The following is a 26,651-nucleotide window of genomic DNA, read 5'->3' on the forward strand; positions in this document are numbered from 1 at the left end:
AATATCCAGGCTTCCTTGATTGTTTAATGAAAATTTCAAATCTATTAGCAGTAACTCTAAAGTATCATGATTAATACTTAAGCTATTAAGTCTTTTCCCACTTTTGACAAAATATGACCATATTGGTTCAATCTAACTTTGACAATGTGTTTTATTTCCATATTATCTACCTCCTCTTGCCTTCTAATGGCCCTAATCTCAATGCTGCATTAAAAACTGGGGGATATTTTAATATTAATGTTGTTTTGATTAAGGAACTTACTTCTTTGTATGTTCAACATATATTATAAAAAGACCTACATTTTTGTTTGTTTATATTGTTTATCATGGAAATATCTATCCAGTTATAAGCATTGATGAAAAGAAGAGATATTAATTTCCCTGAATTGCTTACTGAAGAAGCAATGCAGTGTTAGAGGATATATCCTGTTTCCTATAAAGAAGACACTTCTATAAATGAGCATTCATAAAATTTTCCTAAATGAAGATAAAAGCATTATTGAGAATTTAGAGAACATGTTAATTGGCATTTTTTTCATAAGTTTAAGAAACAGTAACCTTAATAATAGTGCTGAAAAAACTGTCTCATTATTTCAACTCAATAGAACTATTGGAAATGACAGATTTAGGCTTTGAGTGAAACTTTTCTGTGGGCATATTTTGTTAACCAAATTACAAACGAGAGAAACCGTGTACAAAAAAAAATTATTTTCTACACATGGGAACCAGAGTGTGTGGTCAATAAATTTTATGTAGCACCAGCTTGATTCTAGAGTGGCTGTGAAAGTCATAATCTAAGAATGGTGAGATGATTAATTTTAATCACTTAGAATTAATTCTTTCAGTATTTTGAGTGAGTGAGGTGACCAGATTGCCCAAACAACACTATTCCACTCTGGAAGGCCTAAATTTAAGAAAAGATAAGCAAATCTGTTACACACAGGGACTGAGAGGAAAGGAAGAAGAAAAGTTTATTCTGGAGAAGGAAATGCCAGGAGGTATTTATTAATTGTTCTGCCTGTCCTCAGAAACTGCTTGGATTCCCAGTTCCAGCCACATGGTGGCGCTGCTCTGGGCTGCTCCCCCTCTAATTTGTTCCCTTCACTTTATAAATACCTCCCACACCTTTGTTTTACCATACACACAGCCCTTCATGCTCTACTGTTGGGAATTTCCAATGCTTGGTCTATTTTTATTTACCGTACAAATTAGATTTTGTTAAAGACACTATTGTTCACCTAGGAAAGGAACATCTTACTGGTTTATTGTGTATCATAAAGTATGTGCTATAGAGTGATTTTAGTTCATTTTCGTTGAAGAGAAAGTCAAAACAGACTATGCTGAATTATAATAGTCTTCACTAGAAAAGATATCTTAAACATGAAAATTAAAATTTATTAGGAAAAGCTGAAATTTCATTATAACTATATAGATACAGTTATATTATTATTGGTATTGCCTTCAAAATGGAACTGTTTTAGATATGACATATTGCTAGTATTGACTGTCTACTTTCACCTATTTTCTTATAGCAGATGGATCTGCTGCACTTTCCTAAGCTCAGAAAAAGAATAATGATTTGCAAATTTTGTCTGTTGAATATACCATGTGCAAAAAAATTTGAAGAATGGAAATTAATCGTTATAATGAGTCTAGGGAAAAGCCTGTTAACATTTTCTAAACTAAATGTGTTCTTTTTTAAAAAGCTTTTTACCAAATAGCATTTAAAGTATGTTAAGTATAATAAGGCCCTTGGGAACTGATAGGAATAGGTAATAGAACATGGAATCTTGAAATTTCAAATTGCATTTGGCAAAATCACTTGCAGTTTTAGCCAGCTCATAAGTCATAAGATAAGATACTATCCATAGTTCAGTTTTCTAGGATTATGACTTTATTTTATAATCTGTCCAGTCAGGGTTTGTGGTCCTTAGTGCTTGGGCATAGCAATTGCTTGATTATAGGAAATACTAAAATTGCTTTTCTGAGAAAAAGAATTTAGTTTTTCCTGTCCCTTAAGGTTTCTTCAGTGTGACTTTTACACTTACCAATATTGTTAGACTCTACAGTGTGCAAGGAAAGTTAATACATTTATTGAAAGTAAATATTGGGACCTAAATAAATGCAGTAGAATAGATCTCTCTCTCTCTCTCTCTCTCTCTCTCTCTCTCAGACACACACACACACACACACACACACCCCATTAGGATGACTTGGTCCTTATAGATCTGAACCTGCTATAAATTTCTAGGATATATAACAAAACATATAACATCCTTATCTTTAAAGATGAGTTATAAGAATAAAAAAATAAATGCATTTTAGTTATCTCATGCTCTATCAACTTTGCAAGCCTGAAAATGTATTTTTTCCAAATAAAATGTCTTAATGTAGTTCCATTTCCTAATGAAAATCTTAATGTAGTTCCCTTTCCAAACACACATATTAATGTAGTTGCATTTCTGGTGGAAGGACAAATTGGACTATGTCAGCTTGCAGTCTTTGCTCTGTTCTTGCCTTTCTTTTTATCTCTTCCTCTGAGCAACAACGCTAATGGTCTCAGTCAGGTGAACCTGTTCTCATTCAGGATTGAGAAAAATCCATCAGGTTTACTTGTAGTTTCAAATTGGTCATATTCACAAATGATCTCAGGAGAATTGGGCCTTGTGGGTTTTGTTTTCTTTGCCACATTTGCTTGCATACTAACAAAATCTAGCTAACAAATTATGTGTATGAGCTAAAAGTTAATCATGATCCGTAGCCTTTGTATATCATAGTAGAAAACACAATGGAAGGCTGTGATGAATATGCTTTTTACCATTAGATAAGCATGAGAAACAATGAAAAGAAATTCAAACATTAATCAGTGGGTATTTTCATGAATAGCAAAGGCTGATAACAACCCAAGGAATTAAAAATTAAAAATCACTTGGCAAAGCTTAAAGAACTTCAGTCTATGTACCTATAAATTTCTACAAGTGGTATTTGTATCCTTTTACTTCTTACTTTTCTACTCTAGCTTGGTCCATCTGGAAGAGGTGTCTGATGTTTCTCCTACTTAAAGCTCTTGGTGATTTTCATGGGAGTCTTGAAATGCTAACTAGACAAGTAGATTGATGGTTCTGCCATGGGCTAAAATTTAGGTAGAAATTGTTTTCTAGGTACAGTTTTTGTTTGTTTGTTTGTTTTGGTTATATCCTAAATTCCTAAACTTGAGTAAGCATCTTTCCTACTTACATTCCAAATTCAGTTTATTTCCATTCCTAATACATCACTGATATTCTTCAAAAACATTTTAGATTAATTATGCTATTGTTGGAGCAGGGGTCAGCAAACATTTACAGCTGAGTCAGATATTTTAGGCAAATGAGCCATGTTGCCCTTGTCACATCTACTCAGCTATGCTGTTGTAGTATGAGAGCAACCACAAGTAACAGATAAGCAAATAGGTGTGGCTCTGTTACAATAAAATGTAATTTACAAAAGTAGGTGGAAAGCCAGCTTTGGCCCGTAGACTGCATGTGTTGTCACCCCGTGTATGGTAAAGAAAATACCATACCCCCCAAAGATGCCTACTTCCTACACCCCAGAACTTGTAAATATGGTATGTTACATGTCAGGAGGGACTTTGCAGATGTGATTAAGGGTAAGAATGTTGAGATGGGAACATTATCTTGGGTTATGTAAATAGGTCCATTTTAATCACCCGAGCCATGAAAAGTGGAGAGCCTTTCCTGGCTTTGGTCAGAGAGATGTAAGGTAAGGACTCAACTTGCAATTGCTGACTTTGAGGATGAAGGAAGAGGGCCACAAGCCAAGGAATGTGGGCAGCCTCTAAAAGCTAAAAACAACCTCCAGTTGTCAACCAGGAAGGAAATGTGGACCTCAGTCCTACAACTTGCAAAGAACTGAATTCTGAGACCAGAACAAACCTGGAAGTAGATTATGCCCCACATCCTACAGAAAGGCCTGAAATAGTGGCAACATTCTGATTTCAGCCTTGTAAAGCTCTTGAACAGAAACCCAGTGAGGCTCACCAGACTCCAGACACACAGAAACTATGAGATAATAAATGTATGTTTTTCTATGCTGCTGAGTGTGTAGTAATTTGTCACAGTAACAACAGAAAACAAATGACCTTGCATAGAGCATTGCAAAATTGATTTTTGATCATGAAAAGAGTAATGCATACATTAATAGTGCCATTTTGAATCAGATAAACCATAATACTGATAATATATTTTTAATGAAGTTTTGTTAGCAACTATAGATTACATTTTGCTCTGCTGATTATCATGCCAATACTTTAGGAATCTGATTCACCAGATAGAATGGCCATGGTAAAGTGGTGCTGGGACATTAAAGAAAACTGGATGATGCCAGGGGCAACTCTGACATTTGTAGATATGCTGTGCTCTTGAGAAGTTTAGCAAAACTTCTCTGCTGGCACCTGATAGATTGGAATGGGGTGTAAAACAGCCCTGCTAGCTCTTGTTTCTGCTACAACCCCATAAATGCACTACTGGGAGATAATGTTATATCCTCTTGGATGTAAAAGGAAAAGATAGGATGTATGCTTCTCTATATGGAATTGAGTTATTTAAGTATTTGTTTATTAAAGTTATTTGCCACTTTCACTCATAGGAAATACTTGGAGAGTTTTTACCCATAGATAACCCATTTGTTTGTTGATAGACATGCCAGACTTGAGCAGCCATTGTTGGAAAAGATGCAGTCACGTATGGGGAAGCCCTTCTAAGACATATATGTGGAGGCAATGATTTTATTTGAAGGGTATGCATATAAATAATACCTAATAGTGGTTCTACTTTTTACTGCTTCCCATATGTCAAACAGAAAGTATTCATCAGGAAACAATGTACATTCAGTAACTAGTGATATATCTAAGAAATTAGAGAAGCAAGCTGTTATCACATCCACAAAAATAGTGTCATCTGGTTAATGTGGGCTACTGAGTAACCAGATAGCAGGAGCTGAATTACATATATGCCCTCTCCTTGTGTTCTGATTGAATGGCTGCCAATTCCTGGAGACAAGCTCTGCAGCATGGACGTGACTTGTCCTGATGGAACCATATTCTGCATTCTCACTTCGGTGGCCTCTCTGCCATCTCACTCTAGCTAAAGACAATTCTTTGTTTTCCATTGTTTTGATTTGACTGCTTCTCAACACGATGCTTTCTATAGAACTCATGTAAACCCATTGAAAAATACCATGTCTCCATTTCTTTTTAAGTGAGAACACAGTATTTCATTTTCAGTGAAGCTCTTTGGACTTGAGGAAATATGTCAGTCACACCCTCCAAAAAAAAAAAAAAAAAGGGACACAGATTTAGCTCTTTTTAACTATCATTTAAAAATACTAAAATATGCTCATGACCTTGAGAAGTGGTGTAGAGAACATTCAATAGACTACTTCCTCATGTTGAGTTTCATATGATATGATACTTTTTCCAATGCATCATCCCCCTGGGTGATATATTACACCTTCAGGGACCATGAGGGTGTTTATATATTAAAAGACTCAATCCAGAAAGGCTTCTCTCTCACTGATCATCTTTAGTGACCTGTCAGAGATTTGACTGTGGAAAATTTACATCTACCAGAATCTTCCTTCCCCTGGAATGGATTCCTAAGCTTTTTAAAATGTGTCTTTTATCAAGTGGTATTAGAATTACAAGCAGGGTATGAATTAGTCTTTGGTGGTCAAGTCAGGTATTTTTGAAATGTTCTTAGGGAATTCCCCAAATCTGTTCATACAGTTATATAATAACTACAGTTAAAAGTGGGGATAGCAAAGGAGGATAAGCTTACCAAAATCCGGGTCTTTTGAATGTAATGCCTTGACATCTAAAATTTAGGAAATAAAGAGAGGCTTTGCAGTGTCATTTGAACGGTTTCCCATACATGTTCAAGAACTCAATGTGCAATTCACTGGAAGATGTTACAGAAGGACTTAACCTGGAAGATTTGACCCAGAGCACTGGAAATGTTGAAAAATGAAGTCACTGCCCTTCTCCATGTCCTTAGAAGCTTTGTCTACAGGCTTGCTTTGCCTCTACAGACCTGAGGATATTTTTGTTTCAAGAGGAAAATGAAAGGTACAAGAGAGTTAAGAGGTTTCCTGATTAGGAATTTACTACGGCATATTAGCACCAAGCATTTGGGAAGTTAAAGAAAAGCAGAGCGAAGTAACCATGTTATTTCTGTTGTGTGTCCATGTTTCTATAAATGTGATGTAGATAAAAATTATAAGGAATGGAGGGAAGGGTTGTTGGAATGCATGTTCCTAGGTTAAGCCCCTCAAAATCCATGGAGCTAAGGAATCCACATTTTTAATAAGCATCCCAGTTGATTCTAGAGCAAATCAGGAGAAAACTTCTTGAAAACATTAAGATAGAAAGAGTGTAATTAACATAATATGTTGATTGAATTTATTTAGAACTTAAAAACACCAAGGAAAAATTAAAGAATCTTCGTAATCATTCACATTTATTGTGACTTTTATCTTTTCTGTAAACAGCTTCCTTCAAGTATTTTCTCAAATATTATCTTATTGGTATATTCTCAGTTTACAAAATTACAATACATCCATTTCCCAGCCTTTTTTTTTTTTTTTTTTTTTTTTACAGCCACACCTGTGGCATATAGAAGTTACCTGACAAGGGATCAAAGTGAAGCTGCAGCTGCAAGCCTGAACCATAGACATGGCAGTACTGGATCTAGGCTGCATCTGCGACCTACGCTGCAGCTTGAGGCAACACTGGATCCTTAAAGCACTGAGTGAGACCGGGAATCAAACCTGCATCCTCACAGAGACCATGTCAGGTTCTTAGCCCGCTGAGCCACAACAGGAACTCCCCAATGTGATTTTTTTCATCATAGCACATATTACCACCTAGCATATTATCTATTTACTTGTTTATGTTTCATTATAGCTAAGTATGAGGCAAGGATTTTGTTTTGTTCAAAGCTGTATCACCAGAGCCTCTAAAAGTGTCTGGAATATAAGCAGTGTTTACTAAGTGATTTTTGCATGGATGGATAAACTTGTTTTGATCATCTTTCTGGCTAGCTCTTCTGACTCCTCTTTGTGAGAGTGATTTACCATAGTAAAATGTATTGAAAATTCTCCATAGGGGGGAAATAAAAGACTTGGAAGGGAGTTTTGAAAAATAAATAATTCATTTGTAAATTTCATTCTGGAAACATCAAGAGCTAGGGCTAGAAAAGATGTATATGGGACTTCCTGTTGTGGCTCAGTGGTAACAAACCCAACTAGTATCCATGAGGATGCAGGTTTGATCCCTGGCCTTGCTCAGTAGGTTAAGGATCTAGCGTTGCCATGCTCTGTAGTATAAGTCACAGATGTGGCTCAGGTGGCTCAGATCAGGTGGTTACAGATGTGGCTCAGGTGGTTGCTGTGGCTGTGGTGTAGGCCGGTAGCTGCAGCTCCAATTCAACCCCTAGCTTGGGAACTTCCATATGCTGTGGGTGTGGCCCTGAAAAGAAAAAGTAAAGGAAAAAATGTCTAAATTCCCTATTTTTACAAAGTAGAAAACAGAAATTTTATGCAGACTATAGGAAAAGAGAGAACCATCTATAGACATACATTGATAAAGCCAGTGATGTATTATACTGTTAAATAGACAGACAGTCACTGATTTACAATAGTTTGACTTAATGATTTTTTGACTTTATGATGGTGGGAAAGTGATACACATTCAGTAGAAACTGTACTTAGAATTTTGAATTTTGAACTTTTTCTGGATTAGTGATATGCATTAGGATACACTTTGGTAAGACTGGGCAGTGGCAGCAAAAACAGATCCCAGACAGCTCCATGATCATGAGGGCAAATAACTGATACCCTTAGATCTATTCTGTACCCAGACAGCCATTCTGGTTTTACCTCCAGTATAGTATCCAATAAATTACATGAGATATCCAACACTTTATTATAAAACAGATTGGTGTTAGATCCTATAATCTTGCCCAAAAGGAGGCTAAGGTAAGTGTTTTGAGCACATTTAAGGTGGGCAGGCTAAGCTCAGATGTTCTGTAGATTATAGGTGTATTAAATGCATTTTTGACTTATAGTATTTTCAGTTTACAATGGGTTTGTAGGAATATAGTCCCACTACATTCCCAAGCTAGGGGTTGAATTGAGCTGCAGTCAAGGATCATCTGTATTGGTTTGCTTGCTATTGAGACAGAAGAGAGAAGTAAAAGAAAATATCAGAGACTATTAAAGACACTGAAAGTGGTGTGTAGAATATCTATGTTAACTGGGAAATTTAGGTCATGGTGCATTTTTAAAATGCTTAAAAGTGGGTAAGTAGAAATTTTCAACTCAAGTTCAACTATACTATTTTGAAAGGAGTCAAGAGACAGTTTTTTTGGCCAAAAATATGATTTTCAAGAATGCATATTCTTCACAGTTAAGACAAAAGAAAAGATAGCACATTCTTTCAAAAAGTTTTAAAATATATTCAGTTTTAATATTTTAAGTGTCCAATATATTGAAAGCTCTATAAATTAATCTTCTGTAGCCCATCTGTCTCATTTAACTGGCAGTTTTCTTTTCTTAGTTTAATGCATTTTAAAATCCTCTTCTATACGTTGGTTCACAGCTTGCCTGTTTTCCTCTTGCTTCTGTCATTACGTTTTGTTCCTGCTCTCTGTCGGCCTCACCATTTCCTGTTATTGATTTTCTGTGAATTCCTCATAATAGATCTTTCAGCAGAGTGCCTTGGAGAAAAGTATCTGAAAATTAAAACAAATTTTTTACAAGTGGTTTCTTTTAGCCAGATTTTGTGGGTTTTTTTTTTTTTTTTTTTTTTTTTCATGTGTAGAATTCATCCATCATTGGTTTTTGCTTTGTTTACCACCTCGCATTCTTATTCCCTAAGTGACTGGTCTATCCAGGTACTAAGGAATCCTCTAAGTTATTTGCTCTGCTTATTTTATAAACTTCAAATATTTAAATAATTGACCTCAGCTCACAAGCCCACGCAAGCTAGAATGAATATTCACAGAAGGGTCTTTTGCGCGGGTCCTGGAATATATAGTGAAACACAAGATTGAGTCACACATTTTGAAACTTATAATAAATAATCCTCATGTGGATTTTTCCTAAATCTTCACAAGGACAGAAAGAGAGAGAAAAACATGAGATCTAACTGAGAAGTGAGGAAGGCAGTGGGAGAAACAGGCTGACAGAGGCATGGGGTAAAAGTAGAGGAAACATGTCTCATCTTTAGACCTTTGTTTCAAAGTGGAAACTGGTTTCTTTAGAGGGTAAAAAGGAAAGGGATATCTAAACAATTAAGTTCATAGTCTATTTCTTTTCTAATATTTTCCTTTTGTTGTAACACGTTATAGCATATAATTACGAAACATTGATCGTGTAATTGGTATCCTGTATTGGTTTATATAAAGACTGAACTTAATCTAACTTGTACTTTACTAAAGAAGTGAACTAGATATAGAGGATCGGTTCTCGCAAGGTCTCACATACAGAAAGAAAAAAGAAAAACATTGCAATAACGAGTACTCTTCAAAACAGAAAGTACTTGGCCGGATAATCCAATATGGAAAAATTGTGTCATCCTGAAGGTCATTGGCTACTCAATTAGTAATTGTTGAACTGAATAAAAATTTAGCATGTTTTTCTCATAGTTTTATTAGATATGATTATATAGAAATATGATCTGTTGATTAAGAAAATATTACAAGTCCACAGACTGTCTGTAAATGGACAATTAATACCACTGTCTTGCCTCTTAGAAGCTGCATCTGGAGGCCAAAGAGGGAAGTGGCAGTAGTGCCTAGTACAGAATGTTTCACTCTGATTTAAATATCATATATTGTAAATATTAAATATTGTAAATACTTTGGTTTTCTTAGAGGAAATAGTCCAGAAATATTTTTGAGGAAAAAAATAAATAGAAATCATCAAAATATGGACCTTGTCATATACAAGATCTTCACTTATGGTTTTCAAAAATATGCAAGTTGTGATATTTGGAATAAATGTAATGTTTTCATAAATAGAATTTCATAGAATGTGCTGCCAAATCTATGAGAAAGGACATGCAAAAGTTTTTATGCAAAAGAAGAGGTGGAATCTTTAAAGCATCTTAATGCAAGATAAGAAGTACACCATTTTCTTTGCATTTCACATAATCCTACAGTTTTTATATATGTACTCAAGATACATTTATTCTTTCTCTGCTTATTTTTAGGGTACTCTGAATCCCTATTGTGTGTTATGGGATGACTCAAAAACGTAAGTGACAGATGTTTTTTGTACATTACTTTGGACTAAATATTCAAAGCACATTGAGTTATTTCAGCTGCCTTCTAGTCAACAGGACTATGATAAGTTAAGGGACGTGAGTTACACTCAGAGAGAAAACAGTCTCCTTTTTGAATCTGCAGGACAGCATAATGAATGTGTTTGTGTGTGAGGATGCTGTCAGGTTACAGCCCAAGATAGGGTTGCATTACCTAATATGTAAGGCACATTGCAATGTGAATTCCATGAGGAATTTTTAAAAGCTCTAATATTTTAATATTATAGAAGCTCAGATGCAATTTCAACATTTTGCCCTGGTAATTCAGCTTAGCATGACAGAATAAAATAGCAATCTCTGTGGTCATTTAGCCAATACATTACTTGCATGACCTTGAATCTATTATCAGAATAATGTGTACAGCCCTTCTAAATTGTTTTGTTATAAAAGTATTGAGTGACATTTAATTTTCTTATTCATATATTTTATGAATTCATGAGGACAAAAGAAAATAATTGCAATAAATAACAATGAATAATTCTTCCATGTATTCCTTTGTTTGTAGAAGTAATTGCAATATATCTGGTCAAATCATCTAATCTCATGGTAATTCTGAGATGGCAAGGTCTCAAAGAGCAGAGAAATCCATGATTAAGTCTTAATTAGACTCCCATACTTTATGTACTTGTGTAGGTTTGTTTCAGTTTAGTAGCCAATTTACATGATCTTGTGGGGTTTTTTTTGTTTTGTTTTGCGTGGGGGGAAGGTAAATGTCAATCAGTCTCAAAAGTGAATACCACCATGTATATGCCGTCAAATGAGGCACCTCGTTGTTGAGTTCTATTATTCTAGGATTGTCCCAGTGTTCTTCACCCTAAATCTGATCTGCATGTGAGGTTTTATTATGTTACTTGTTTCTCATCAGAAGTTACTGAAGAGTCTAGAAGAGGGACATTCTTAGACTTTGGAGGTAAGGAACAAACCTCCTGGCAATGGGCTAGTTCTTAGGATACCTGATATCATTTAAACCACAGTATTTATGTGGGTGAAAAATCAGTGATATTAAGCCTTTTTTTTTTTGGCTATAGATTCTGATAGTCTAAGCATCCTCTTCTTCTAGGAACCTTAGAGCTATAAGGAGAATCCAAACTTAGCCTTGTGATAACGTGAGCTGGATATTCTCACGGATGTCATTGGTTTTGTTTCAAATCCCATAGAGAAATTTGTAGTAAATTTTTTTGCAAGATTTTTTCTTTACCAATAGCCAGAGAAAATGTTGGGCATATGTTCTAAGGCACTGTTTTAATGTGTTGTACAGCCAAGGGAAAAAATAAAACACTACAAAAACCTAATTGAAAATTTCCCACTCAAGAAAAACATGCCATCTTAAACACCTGATTACAGGTACTTGCCTATCTCCATGAGTAATAAGCAACACCAACATTTATTTAGTTCTATTATCTTTTTAGACAGAAAGTGTGCTTCTATGTTGATCCAAGTAGGGGAACGTGTCAGTTATTCCAAAAGACCTTTGGGACTTACAGGGATATTGCAAGAAGAAAGAGCATTCCCTATTTTGTGCCTTGCTTGGTTTGCTTTTGCAGTTTGTCTAAGGTGTTAGGTTTAATTTAGAAAACCATCCGTGCTTGCGGTCAGCATTAAGTTTAGAATCAATCACACTCTGCTTTCTCGTTTTGACTCTTATCCATCACAAAGAACATGTCTTAGCCTTACAAACTTCAACTTTTTAGTTGTCCTTGAAGAAAACTGTTCAGTGAGAAGAGGTGTGTTTAGCTGCCTTTCAAATCAGATTATCTCCAGAGATCAGTGCAGTTCATGTTTCCTTGATGAATCTGAAAAATGATCAAAAGCTTTCCACTGTGACAGAACTTCCATCCCATCACACTTTTTACCAGACTGTTTCATCATTAGATTGTTTTTCTGGGTGAGTTTTAAACAATGAAGGTTAAGAGAGCTTTATTTCCTTTCTTCACATCTGTTCTATTTTGATCTTGTTCACATATGCAATACTTTCATGGATGCAATGATTTTAACTTTGAGTATAAGACCTCCAAACAGAGTTAGTAATGAAAAGATATGGCTCTTTCTTCTTACACAGAAAAGCGTTCATCTAAATGATATTTTCAAGATTCTGGTTACAAAGGTGAAATTAGAAGTTGTCTTTCCAATTTGATTCAAGTAATCAAATCCCCTTAATTTTTTATTGAGTTGCATTTGATATATTAGTTTCAGGTGTGAAACATAATGACTCAATATTTGTATACAGTGCTAAGTGATCACCACAATGAGTCTAGTTACCTTCTGTCACCATACATGGTTACAAATTTTTTTTTCTTATGATGAGAATGTTTAAGATTTACCCTCTTAGCGGTTTTCAAATCCAGTATTATTAACTGTCATCAATCTATAGTTGCTAACAAAATTTCATTAAAAATATATTATCAGTATTATGGTTTATCTGATGCAAAATGACATTATTAATATATGCATTATTAGTGACATATATTTCCAGCAGTCATTAGACCTAACATTGGAAGTTTGAATGATGAATGCTTCAACTTGTTATAGCACTGAGGTCTATTATAAACAATTAACTGTATCTCTAATGGTAATCTACTATGCTGATAATCCCAAACAAAGCCATTTTATTTTTCTCATATTAGGCACAACAGTTTAGACAATTATAAAACATATTTTTGTTCTGCTTTGGCTAATTAACAGAATGCAAAAAATACTTCATCATGAATGACCCATGAAATAAATTATAAGAGCTTTGCTCACTTCAGGAAAAGGCTTATTTTAGTTAGGAGAAGTTTTTCTTATCACATTTTTTTTCTTTATCTTTTTCTTTCTTTTATTTTTTTGTCTTTTTAGGGATGCACCTGTGGCATATGGAGGTTCCCAGGTTAAGGGTCAAATTGGAGCTGTAGCCATTGGCCTATGCCACAGCCACAGAAACATCAGATCCGAGCCACTTCTGTGACTTACACCATAGCTCACATCAATGCCAGATCCTTAACCCACTGAGCAAGGCCAGGGATAAAACCTGCGTCTTCATGGATGCTAGTCAGATTCATTTCCACTGAGATATGGTGAGAACTCCTCTTTTTTCCTTTTTATGGCCACACCTGCAGCACATGGAAGTTCTTGGGCCAGGGGTCAAATCGTAGCTGCAGCTGCTGGCCTATGCCACATCCATGGCATCATGGGATCCAAGCCACATCTGCAACCTACGCTATAGCTTGCAGCAGTGCTGGATCTTTAACCCACTGAATGAGGCTAGGGATTGAACCCACATCCTCACAAAGATAAGATTGAGTCCTTAACCCACTGAGCCACAATGGGAATTCCTCTTTTTACATTTTTTAAATGTTTTCTTTTAATGTAGTTTACAAAGTTTGATTAATAATTTGCACATTCTTTGGGCTACTCCAGATTTGGACTTGGAGTATTGGATTATGTGTATTGCCTACATTCCCTGAAAAAATCATAAACCTTCCTTTTTATTAATCTGTGTTTTTTATCCACGGGTCTTAGTAGCACCATCTAACGCTATCAGGTCTGTGAAATATCATGGTTGTTCCAATAAATGTTTCAGAGTTTCTCTCTTCTTTCTTTTTTAATTGAGGTATCATTGATTTACAACATTAGTTTCAGGAGTACCACTTTGCGATTCAACATTTTACTTGGTTATATTCCAGTTAAAATGATTACAAAATAATGGCTATATTCCCCTGTGCTGTGTACTATATCTCTGTTGCTTATTGATTTTATACACAGTATCTCTTAATACCATACCCCAATCTTGCACAGCCCCCCATCACTCCCCTTACTGGTAATTACTAGTTTATTCTCTTTATCTGCGAGTCTCTTTCTGTCCTGTTACATACATTCATTTGATTTACTTTTTATATTGCACATATAAATGAACATATAGATTTTTTGTTTTTCTCTGATTTTTACTAAGCATAATACTTTCTAGGTTGCTATGTTGATGCAAATAGCAGAATTCATTCTTTTTTATAGCTAAGTAGCATTCTATTGTATGATACATACAATGATTTCTAGTTTCATACTGCTTTGTTCAGAAAAGAAATACTTGATATAATTTCTCTTACTCAGATTTGTTGAGACTTGTTTTGTGGCCTAGCATGTGATTGATCTATCCTGGAGAACTTTCCACGTGCATTTGGTTGCCTGTATTCTGTTTATTTTGCATGTAAAGTTCTATAGCCATCTATTAAATCCAACTGGTTTACTGTGTCATTTAAGACTACTGTTGCCTTATTGATTTAGTATCTGGATGATCTGTCCATTGATGTCAGTGAGGTGTTAAAAGTCCCCTATTTTTATTGGCACTATTGTAAATGTCTTCCTTTAGGTCTGTTGGTATTTGCTTTTTATATTTAGGTGTTCTTGCGTTGTGTGCATATATGTTAATGAGTGTTATATCCTCTTAAGTAAATCCTTTTATCATTATATGATGCCCTTCTTTGTCTATTGTGAAAGAGGTTTTTTTTGTTTGTTTGTTTGTTTTTTTGTCTTTTTGCCATTTCTTGGGCTACACCTGCGGCACATGGAGGTTTCCAGGCTAGGGGTCGAATTGGAGCTGTAGCTGCCAGCCTACGCCAGAGCCACAGCAACACAGAATCCGAGCCACATCTGTGACCTACACCACAGGTCATGGCAACACCGGATCGTTAACCCACTGAGCAAGGTCAGGGATCGAACCCGCAACCTCATGGTTCCTAGTCAGATTCGTTAACCACTGTGCCACGACGGGAACTCCTGAAAGAGTTTTTAATAAAGTCTATTTTGCTGGTATGAGTAATGCTACTCCCTCTTTCATTATTTCCGTTCATGTGAAATATCTTTTTCCATTCTCTCACTTTCATTCCATGTATTTCTTTAGCTCTGATATAAGTTGTATATACATGGGTCTTGTGTTTTTATACAGTTAGCTACCCTATGTCTTTTGATTACAGCAATTAGTCTATCAAAATTTAAAGTAATTATGGATAAATATGTACTTATTGCCGTTTTATTACGTGTCTTCTGGTTGTTTTTGTGGTACTTCTCTGTTATTTTCTTCTTTTTGCTTTTATTCTTTGTGAGTTAGTGATTTTCTTTAGTGGTATACTTGTGTTCTTTCCTCTATAGTTTTCATGTATCTATTGTAGTTTTTTGATTTGTGGTTACCATGGGGTTCATATATGTTTTCTTATAATTCTATCTACTTGTTTTAAACATATAGTCCTTTAAGTTAAAACACATTCTAAAAGATATACTTTTTTTATACTTTCTTCCCTCACATTTTGTCTTTTTGATGTCATATTTTACATCTTCATGTTTATCCTTTTACTGATTATTGTTACAGTTGCTTTTACACTTTTTTCTTTTGACCTTTGAGCCACCTTGTTTAAGTGGTTGATCTTCAGCCTTTACTACATATTTGCTTTTACCAGTGGGATTTTTTTCTTCTTATAGCTACTTTTCCACTTAGAGAAGGCCTTTAAACATTTCTTTTGGGATAAGTTCATTGTTGATAACTTTTAGTTTTTGGTTGCCTGAGAAGTTCTTTATCTCTTCACTAATTGTAAATGATAAACTTGCTAGGAAGAGTATGCTGTGTTGCAAGTTTTTCTCTTTCAGCACTTTGAATTTATCATGCCACTCCTGTCTGGCACTGCATGGAAGAAAATTTTCTGTAGAAAAATAAGCTGATAGTCTTATGGAGGTTCTCTTACATATGACTTTTTCTCTTCCTCTCTCTAGCATTATCTTTATCTTTAAATTTGCCATTTTATTTATGATATGTTTGCTATGGGTCTGTTTGGGTCATCTTGTTTGGGAGCCTCTGTGATTCCTGTACCTGGATATCTGTTTCCTTTTTCAGCTTTGGGAAGTTTTCACCTGTAATTTTATGGAATACAGTTTTAACTATCTTCTTACTCTTTTCTCCTTCTGGGACCCCTATAATGAAAATTTTATGCTTAATGTTGTCATAGAGGCCCCTTAAGCTGTTCTCATTCTTTAAAGTTTCTTTTCTTTTTGCTGTTCTGATTGAGTGATTTCCATTATTCTGTGATCAAGTTCACTTATGTGTGCTTCTATATAACTCAGTCTGCTAATTCCTTCTAATGTGTTTTTCATTTCATTTGTTGTATTCTTAAGTTCTGACTAGTTCTTTTTATATTTTCTTTTTCTTTATTAAAATCCTCACTCTGTTTAACTATTCTCTTCCCTAATTCAGTTAGCTTTTTTTTTTTAGTGGCCACACCTGTGGCATGTGGAAATTCCTAGACTAGGGGCCGAATTGGAGCTTCAGCTGCTGGCCTACACCACAGCCATAGCAACACTGGGTCAAAGTTGCATCTGCAAGCTACACTGCAGTTTGCAGCAATGCTGGATCCTTAACCCACTAAGTGAGCCCAGTGATTGAATTCACATCCTCACAATCACTATGTCAAGTTCTTAACCCACTGAGCCACAGTGGGAACTCATCAGTTAATATTCTTAATGCTTTGAACTCTATCTAGAAAAATGTTTAGTTTCTGTTATATTATTTAATTTTTTCAGCAACTTTCTCTTTCAATTGGAAGTAATTCCTCTGCTTTTTCATTTTGCTTAACTTTTTCTGTCCTATGAATTCAGGTGAAAGGTTAGCTGTTGCAGTAGTAAAGGGCTGTCCTTTTGCAGGAGCATCTCCATACAGTCTCCATGTGCCAAGTGATTTTTAGTGGGATAGCTGGATTCGATGTGAACAAAAGTCATGTTTTTCCTCAGAGTGTACTATTACTTTGGTAGGAGGTGGGACTGGAGATGGAGGGGCTAGGGTCAGGGCAAGATGTGAGGCAGGGCTTATCTTGTGTTCAGTGGTGGCCATCACTACCCTATTGTGGGCAGGGTCATGTCCCAAGTCACTTGAGCAAGAGTCCTGAGGGTCAATTGGAGTTGGCTCCATTCCCTCTAGGTGTGTGCTCTTCCTTCTTCCAGTACCAGTACCCTCACTCCAGAGGTCCTAGAGCAAGAGGAGCAAGGAATAGGTACTTGCTGTGAATATAGTCCCAGGCTGTTGTGGCTCTGGCTGTAGTCACTGCCCCATATTGTTGCTGATGTACTGCCTATGTAAGAGCCAGTAATGGTTGCCACTGCCCTGCTCACATGCTACTTCAGGTCTGAGCCACCTTTGTGCCTTATTACCAAGTTATCTCCCTGGAGCCACCAGTCCTCTCCCAGTGTGGAACTGTGTTCTGAAGCAAGAGGGTCAAGAGTGGTCACTCAGCTCAGGCATGGGCACACTCCAGTGTAGCTGTGGGAAACAGCCAGTGATCCATAGAGTTTCAATACACCCTGTCCTGTTTTGGGTGTAAGAAAACATGTGTGTTCTCTTTACAAGCAGACACCATGCTTCTCACAGCCTTCCTGTTAGTTCCACTAGCCCTCCAACCAGTCAAAGGGACTCATTTTCTTACTGTTGGATTCCAGGGCTGGGGCACCCAATAGTGGCTCAAATCATTCACTCCTCAGGAAGGATCTCCATCTGTGTAATCTCCCTTTTCCTCTGAGCCCAACCTGATCCCTGATCTTCATTTTCTACCTAATTCCATGTGGCTCTTTCTTACAGCCTTGGTTGTAGAGGAGTATTTCTGCCAGTCTCCAGTTAGTTTTCAATGAGAATTTCTCCAAATGTAGATGTATTTTTGCTGTGTTCTTGCGGAGAGGTGAATTCTGCATTTCCTACTCCACCATCTCCCTCTCCAGAGTTTTAATGCATGAATTTTCATTGTAACTTTTTGACTACTGATAGTTTTATGAATCTATTTATAAATTGTTTGCTTATATTGTAATTGAAAACAAAAACTTTTACAGACTAGACTTTCCATTTCTCTGAACTTCAAATTGATTTATTGTTGGAAGTAGCAATGGTCACATCTTGAATGAAGCTGACAGTGCCTTGTTTTATCTCAAAGCTAAGTAATTGGGTTGAAATGATTCCTTGCTTTAGCTTTTGTTATCCTTATTTCTTCATATCCATAACAGCTTCCTCTCTTTTTTCACTCATATTGGAAACCCTAATTTAATTTACCTCAAGGTATGATTCCTAGAAAATATGGAACTAATACTCTAGCCTCATCTCCTAACTTCAGAGTGCTTGTCATCATTGTCCTTGCTCTTCAGGTGACTTTTTTGGTGTCATAGCTAAGATGTTAGGATTCCATGGGATTTGCCATTACCCATTCAGGTTCAATAATCAGTCAACTAGTAATATAAAACTGTTGTGCTTTTTTCCCTTGGTTATAGTTACAATAACAGAAATAAGAATATTAGACCCTTGTATTATCAAAACATGAGTCCCTGTAAATTAAAAATTACCCAATCTCCAACAAATTAAATATTTTATCATGGTAAAAATAATTATGCTCAAATTCATAATAGTTACTAGTTTGCAAATTTATCATTGGTAAAATTTTTGCTTCTGTTGGCAAAACAGCTGTGCTCTTCTAAAAGTACTCAAATAGCAGAAGAGAAACCTTAATTTTCTGAGAAAATAGTCATATAATTAAAGATTCATTGGTAAGAAATTAAATGGAGGTTTCTTTACTTTTGCTCTTCTGCCTTAGACTGAACATTACTTTTTGAATTTTTCTGATATCCACAATTGTGGGTTTTCTCATCAATCCATTAAAATTCAATATGACCTTGTTTCAGCTTTCTCCAGGAAAATTTTTCTTTTTCACCCTTTAAAATGTTTTTAAAAAATTATTGGAATGTTTTAAATTACATCATAGATTTTATGCTACTTAATCTATTTACTAAAGGCTTATTTTTGGATTTGTTAGTGTATAAACTTTCCCTTTTTAACTGATAAAGTTTATGTAAGTGCCTCTAATATTATTAACAACCCATTATGTCCATTAGTGTGAGCTATAAAGTTCAAGAGGTATTGCCTTATGCCTTTAACATGCAGTCCAAGGACTTACATTGTGAGTAAAATGGCACCACATATTTTTTTATTGTAACCCTTGCCTTGATCCTCTAATGCACAAGTTGGCAAAGTATAGCCTACAGCCTGTGGGACAAATCTAAACTGATGCCTGTTTTGATAAATAAAGTTTTATTGGAACACAGTCATGTCTTTTTGTTTGCCTATTATGACTACTTTTGCCCTACAACTGTGGCACTGAGTCATTGAAACAGAAACCACATGGCCCACAAGTTCCAAAATATTTACTATGTGATCCTTTACAGGAAAAAAAAAAAAAAAAAAAGGCAACACTTGCTCCAAACAGTGTTTTCCAGCATTTTTTATGTCTTGGCACACATAGAAAATAATTATACAGCACATTGGAGTAAATGAATGGAATGTTTGCAAGATGAGTGAGCCTAAGGTGTCCAAGGGTAGAGAGGACCAATATCTCTATTAGTTCTGGAAAATTCTCAATCATTGTTTTTCAAATATATATTCACCTAAAATGTTTTGTCATTATCTAGAACTCTAAAGAATGTGGTTTTCTATTTTCCTTGTATCATAACCTCTCTTCCCTTTTTTTCTGCCTTGTTTTTTTTCCCCAGTAATATATTGGAAAAAAAATTAACCCAACAATTCAGTTCAATATTTCTTTATTTTTATCTAATCTGTCATTTAATTATCCATAGAGCTTAATTTTCATTTTTTTCACTTCTCAAGTTTCCATTTGGTAATGTTTTAATCTATTAGATTACTGTTTAGACTTTCCTAGTTTATGCAGGTATTTTTAAACTTATGTTGTATTTATTTTAACTTAGTGCAGTTTTAAGATTGATCGTTAATAATGTCCATATTTGAATTTTTTTGTAGGTCCTGAAACATAACAAATTCCTGGAAATCAGAATACTGAGTCAATATCTTATCACACATAATTCTTGAACAGCTCACTATATCCCATAGCATATCTGTTGAGAAGTGCTGCCCTAAAGTTCTTTTTTTTTTTTTTTTCTTTTGTCTTTTTAGGGCCGTACCCATGGCATATGGAGGTTCCTATGCTAGGGGTCCAAATTGGAGCTACAGCTGCCAGCCTACACCACAGCCACAGCAATGCCAGATCTGAGCCATGTCTGTGACCTATACCACAGATCATGGCAACGCCAAATCCTTAACCCACTGAGCAAAGCCAGGGATCAAAACTTCGGCCATATGAATGGTAGTAAGATTCGTTTCAGCTGAGCCATGACGGGAACTCTGCCATAAAGTTCTGATGTCTGTTCTTAATACCCCCATATTTTCTGCTTTATATTACAGCAATTTAATATTTCCTTCTAGACCTGAGTACATTGGTGACTGGAAGTACATGTCATTCAGCTTTGCAAATTCTATGCTTAGCAAAGAGATTTGCAAATAGTTAGGGTTGAGTAAATTTATCAGTTTGTGTGACAAATATTTCTTGAGAACCCATATTCTGTCCTGATATTTAAGATACCTGGCACATATGTTAGTGAAGAGACAAATACCTGATTTAAACAGCTTGGATGTGGAGGTGGGAGAAGGAAGGGTGAGAAGAACAGAGATATAATAGATCATAAATTATATAGTATGTTAAAAGGTAAAAATGACATGGTGGGTTTGATCAAGATAGGGGAATATAGAGTACCATTTCATTCTGTTGGTTTATTTGTATTCCTTTGATCGACTTACTCCAAGATGCCACAATTTATTCCATAATATTTACTTAACAAGTTCCCAGTGGGCAATGTATAACTTCAGGATCCATCTCTGTTTCCTCAGAGTTGACCATGTGCTTTCCTAGACTATCTAACCATTAGTTACCACTTCGTGGTCAAGTTCTCTTTCCTTTTCAGTTCCTTTTCTGTAACTGTTTGGCCTTGCCTCTTCATCTGCAGTCTAAGTGTCTGTCCTTTTGCCCCTAGAACAGTGATTATCCCAACTATCAGATGAAGTTTTTTAATGCCTGAAAACTGGTAGATATCAACTATTAAAGCTAAGTATTTTCTGAAATTGAAATAGCTGAAAATTAAAAAACAAAAACAAAAACAAACAAACTAAAGGGGCAGGGTCAGTTCATTTGCTACATGCCGTTAAAATTCAGAAATGAAGACTCCCTATCCTTAGGTATTTCCAAATCCAAATTATTACTAATGATATCTAAAGTTATAATTTTCTACACTCAGTTGTTTACTGTATGAATAGTGAACTGGAAATATTATAATATTGGAAGGAATAATATCACATAATATTCCTCTTCAAAGTTCAGTGAAAATACTGTAGGAAGTAGGGGCTCTCAATTTGTCAATAAGGCTGTCAACCTATTTGAAGATTTAAAACTGAAAATTAGCTTCAACATTTTAATTAGTAATATAGATATATATGATAATAAAAATAACTCTAACATGTGTAAATACTCTAAAATCCAGATTCCTAAAAAGTAAAAATTCATCTAATGTTGCCTATTGCATTGGGTGGTCATAAGGATCAACAGAAAACTGCTCTAACATGCTTGGCCCAATGACAAATATGGCAGAAGCTCAATAAAGCTTTGGTTGGGGTGAGGGAGTGAGTTGTCTGGGCCATTGGTTAGTTAATAGGATATTTTAACAGGAAAGGATAGGTATTCATATTCCCTTGCCTAAACAATGGGCCTCATGTATCTGGAAAAGTAATTTTTTAAGATATAAGATACTTTTAGTAGGATTATAGGGTGGAAAGGAAAAAAGTAATCTGGACAAAGCCAAGAAATGCTGGCCAGGAGAGCTGTCTATGTCATAGAAATGTTCATCCATGTTTGCACATGCTGTGCACCTTACCCATGGGTCTTCCTTCTCCTTGTCATCCTCACAGTCACTGAGGTCAGTTTTCAAAGTATTTACAAAAACTCAGTGTTTTTAAAATCAATAATAGCAAAACTGGGGAGGCATCCAACATATCTCACCAATTTATATCATTCTTAGGGGCCCTGGGATGACTCCAAGAGCTGCCTTTGATAGGATTTTTTACATTAGGTTGTTAAAATATTACTGGATATAGTATTGATGGAGCACCCTGGAGCTGGCTGGTAAAGACTGGCTTCCAGTGAACCTTTCTTAATTTGTCTGTGTTTCTATTTCTGAAAAGTCCAGGTTTAAATTGCCAAGAATTTATGTTAGTTTTAGGACTCCATTTTTTTTTCAGTTGTTTAAAGACTTAACTTAAAAATTTCCCCTACTTTATACATATCCTATAAAAAAAAAGACTGGATATTATTTTTAATATTTAATTTGCTACTTACTTTTTTTTTTACTTTTTAAATTTTAAGCCTCAGAACAGTTCACTTGTACCATAGTTAATAATTATTTGACACCTTTGTTAAAGACATTCAGTAATTAAAGGTAGCCATGTCATCTCTCCTTAGACCTATTTTTTTTTTTTCTTTTGGCTGTGCCTGTGACATGTAGAAGTTCCCAGTGCCCACAGCAGTGACCTGAGCCGCTGCAATGGCAGTGCTAAATCCTTAACCCGCTGCATCACAAGAGAATTCCTCCTTAGACCTATTAACCAAGAAATTCACTATATATTTGTAAAATCTCTTAAAATTTGTAATAATATTATCTTCCAAATTATCTAAAAGGTCAATACGAATGAACGTTATGAAATGTGAAGTCAATGCATTTTAAGTTTTGGTAAAAAATCCATAGGTTATACATTTAACTTTGGGGACCATTGAGGAAAAGGGTATAGGACAAGAATGTATTCAGTAGTCATAATTTGCATTAAAAAAATTGAACCTACTCATTAATCATTTTCATTTGTTTGTTGTAATGGACATAAGTACACTTCAGAAGCATAAACCAAGTAGCAGCTATTATTGCAATATCTTAAAATTTTTATTTGGAGTCACATTGATTTCTTATTGCAGATTCTATATTTTGAAAAGACTGAAAACAAAAGAAGTCACTTTAAAATATGTATAAATATGGTCTATAAAAATAATTTGGAAATCTACACTGAAAATCTTCAATATAAGACTAAAACATTTGAATTATCAATACACACACACACACACAAAAAAAAAACTGTCTAGCGACTCATGTGCTTTCTACAAGCAGCTTTTTTATTATGTCCTGATGTAGTTATATGATTACTTTTTAGTGAGGTTTTGTAAAAATGGGCTTTGGCAAGAACTAGGCAAGTTTCATTGCCCTGAATTTTCACCAGCATCATACGACAGCACTGTTCTAAGATGGGATACTCTGTAGGCTAACTCAAAGTGAATGGCATTTTCCTCTCCCACTAGTAGATGTAGTTGTGATCTTTAAAAGTGTGGTTTAGTTTTTATGAAGCTATATTTGAGAATATGGTTAAAGACTTGAAATGTGGTGCCAGGTTTTTGTTTGTTTGGTCAGTTGGTTTTTATGGAGAGAGAGAAGAGGGAAATAGGAGTAGCATTGAAGGAAATCTTCCAACAGAGTGCATTTTAAACCATTTCCTGCATCACAGTGGCAGCTACCCAGGAATCACTCTGTGTGGATGCCTGTGTGTCTGAAATATTTATTCAACGAAGCAGATTCTGAGGGTTTACCTCAATAAGACCCTCCTTCCCACTGTAATTAAAAGACATTTAAGCTTCAGCTCAGTGTAAGTGCTATGTTGACAGATCATTTCAGCCTGCTCTGTGTATAGATCACAAGTTGCTGAAATGTAAGATCCTTTTCAAAAACAAAGGACAAGAAAATATACTTTCTACAGTTTTAGGCACTCAAAACTTATTAGATTGTGTTGCGTGCCATTAGCTTTCTTAGAAGGCCTCCCTCATCTCTGGGTTTCTGCAGATGCCCTTGCTGTATTACTCCATTACTTTCTTTTCTCTTTTTTCCTTTCAGCACCTAGAATAGTTCCTGGGCAGAGCAGAGTAGGCATAAATATTTACCAACTTGAAACTGAAGCGTTCAATTTTATAGTAAATTTGTGTAGGTTATTTTCTTACCTATATAGATATATTACACAAAATGGTAAGTTTTATGATACATATAAAGAAATAAAATACTATTTCAGAGTTGATAGCTCATCTAGCTCAGTGTAGCAATCTTCTGTGTTCCTGAAAGTTGAAATGTTCTTCTTTCTCCTTCAAGAGAGAAATAAGTTTGGGGTTTTTTTGGGTGTTTTTTTTTTTTTTTTTTCCAACCACGGAAAATACAAAGTGATTGAATGTTCACTGGAGGTATTCATAATTCAGGCTCTTATTTTCACACTGCCATTCAACAACACCTACGCCACCCAGAATAATAATGTGCTAAGCTCTGTGGCTGCACAGTATTTCAATAAAAGAAGGAAATTATTTTCATAATTACTGATAAGTTCTTAATTTGTTCTGCTAAATGGTAAATCAACCACAGTTGGTGAAAGAAGTGATTCTTATGATTTGATCTTACAGGTTTAGCAAAAGAGGCTTATAGTTGTCTTGAAATAACAGGGAATGATAATTTCATTTTAAGGAGATAAAGGGTTAATTAGTGGAAATTCTTCGAAGCCCTAAAGATTAAGTGCCATGTTGCTCTCTGATATTTAAAATCCTCAATGAAGTCATTTACAGATTTCTACCATTATTAATAGTAGAGGATAGTATTTTTTTAATGACTAGTATTATAAGATGTCATCAGGGCAGAATTAAGCTCAAACTGTAATTAAACTTGTCAAAAAATATTAACACAGGATATTTGTTGAGACCTACCTTGAACTTAGGCATAATCATTAACTTTATAAAGAAAGGGGACTATTTTAATTTTTCTGATATATGTCAATTAGGTACATGATAGTTGTAAATTAAAAAGAATATTTGTTGAATTAATTAATTAATAAGTGAATGAGCAGTTACATCATTTTTTTGAGCTAGTTTCCCTTGCAACTTACCTGGGAATATCAGGAAGTTTTCAGAACTTCTGTTGTGAGGGTTAAGTAAATTAATGGTTTACTAACACCTCATTTGTCCAGCATTATTGGAGAATGAGAGCTCCTGGTTGAAGAGTTTACAGTTAAGTGAAGAACCATTTTACAGTCCTACTCATTTAAGCTATGTCTTTCTAGCATGTACCTCACCTCTCCCATGAGCTCATGGGTATGGTTCAGGCTACAAGAGTGCTACAGCCCTAGAGTTCTCTCTCTCCAGCAACTGGCAATTTCTTTCAACCTCGGACTATGGGGTGTTTAGCAGCACCTCAGCTTCTACCAATTAGATACCAGCCAGCACCCCACACCCTGTTAGTTGTGACAAACAAAAATATCTTCAGAGGAGTTCCCGCTTTGGCACAGTGGGTTAAGGATCTACAACATTGCTGCAGCTGTGGCATAGGTTGCAGATACAGCTCAGCTTCAATGCCTGGCCTGGGAATTTCCATGTGCCATGAGTATGACCAAGAAAGGGAAAAAAAAAATTATCTCCAGAGGTTGCCAAATGTCCCCAAGGATGGGGAGTGGCAAAATCATTTCTGGTTGGAAACCATGGCTATTGCAGCACTTTCTTAAAAATACAGATATTTTCCCCAACTCAGATGCACTGAATTACAATCTCTGGGGACTCTGTCAGTACTCTGTGCTTATTAGCAGCTTAAACTTCCCAAGTTGCTTTAATACATACTAAATTTGAGAATCACTAACTCCTGTTATGTAGGTACAAAATTAAATAGCCGAACAGTCTGTGAGCTAAATTATGTATATATTTCTAAACCCAGTTAGTCTTCTCTTCCAAGTAAGTTCATGGACTATGAAACATGAACTTCCTCAGCATCTCTGGGCACTCAGGTTAGGAAGCCTGATGACAGTGAAATGTGACTGTAATGTGATATCCTGTACATTCCAGAGTGATGAGTGTGATTCCTGGACGGAACATCCCTTGGCTGGAAGTGCACTTGTCTTCCAGGGCTTGTGAATTTCCTCAGACTAATCAATTAAATAACACCCATTCCTTCACTCATTCACTTAATTATTCATTGTTAATTTATTTAATACATTCATGATTCATGGATTCAAGAACCGCTCATTGGGTACTTATGATATGCTGGGCACTTTTAAAGTTTAGGGGGTACAAAGAGTGAGTGAGACATGAAACTTGCAACCTATAGGAGAAATATTAGAGGTTGGATTTTTGGCCACACAATCAGATAAATCCGGCCCAGCCACTTGAGGGTCAAGACCATGCACCTTGTTAGTCATGGGCAGTCACTGAGCTAACCAGCCGTGGGAGGTTAGTTGCCAATTATCTATTTGACAAAAGAAATAGCACCCTAGGTAGTTGCCATTGTGGTTCAGTGGATTAAGAACCCAACTAGTATCCATAAGGATGTG

The 26,651-nt window shown here is 35.5% G+C and overlaps 1 protein-coding gene and 1 long non-coding RNA gene across 26 annotated transcripts in view; both read left to right on the plus strand.

The window, feature by feature from the left end:
* Window positions 1-26,651, plus strand: part of ADGRB3 (adhesion G protein-coupled receptor B3) — a 732,591-nt gene that overhangs the window by 435,025 nt on the left and 270,915 nt on the right. For all 25 annotated transcript variants that reach the window (XM_021072833.2, XM_021072856.2, XM_021072841.2 and 22 more), the window contains one exon: window positions 10,268-10,311. In XM_021072833.2, coding sequence (XP_020928492.1) covers window positions 10,268-10,311 — 44 coding nt within the window. The remainder of the gene's footprint in view (window positions 1-10,267; window positions 10,312-26,651) is intronic.
* On the plus strand, window positions 11,244-25,588 carry LOC146406065 (uncharacterized). The gene is made up of 2 exons (XR_014805023.1): window positions 11,244-11,288; window positions 20,181-25,588. It is a non-coding gene; the product is annotated as an uncharacterized LOC146406065 (long non-coding RNA).

This window comes from Sus scrofa, chromosome 1 (genome assembly GCF_054392235.1).
Source record: "Sus scrofa isolate SSC_HxYL_T2T_F1_AM1 chromosome 1, Sscrofa_HxYL_maternal_Yorkshire_Landrace_v2.0, whole genome shotgun sequence".
NCBI lineage: Eukaryota > Metazoa > Chordata > Mammalia > Artiodactyla > Suidae > Sus > Sus scrofa.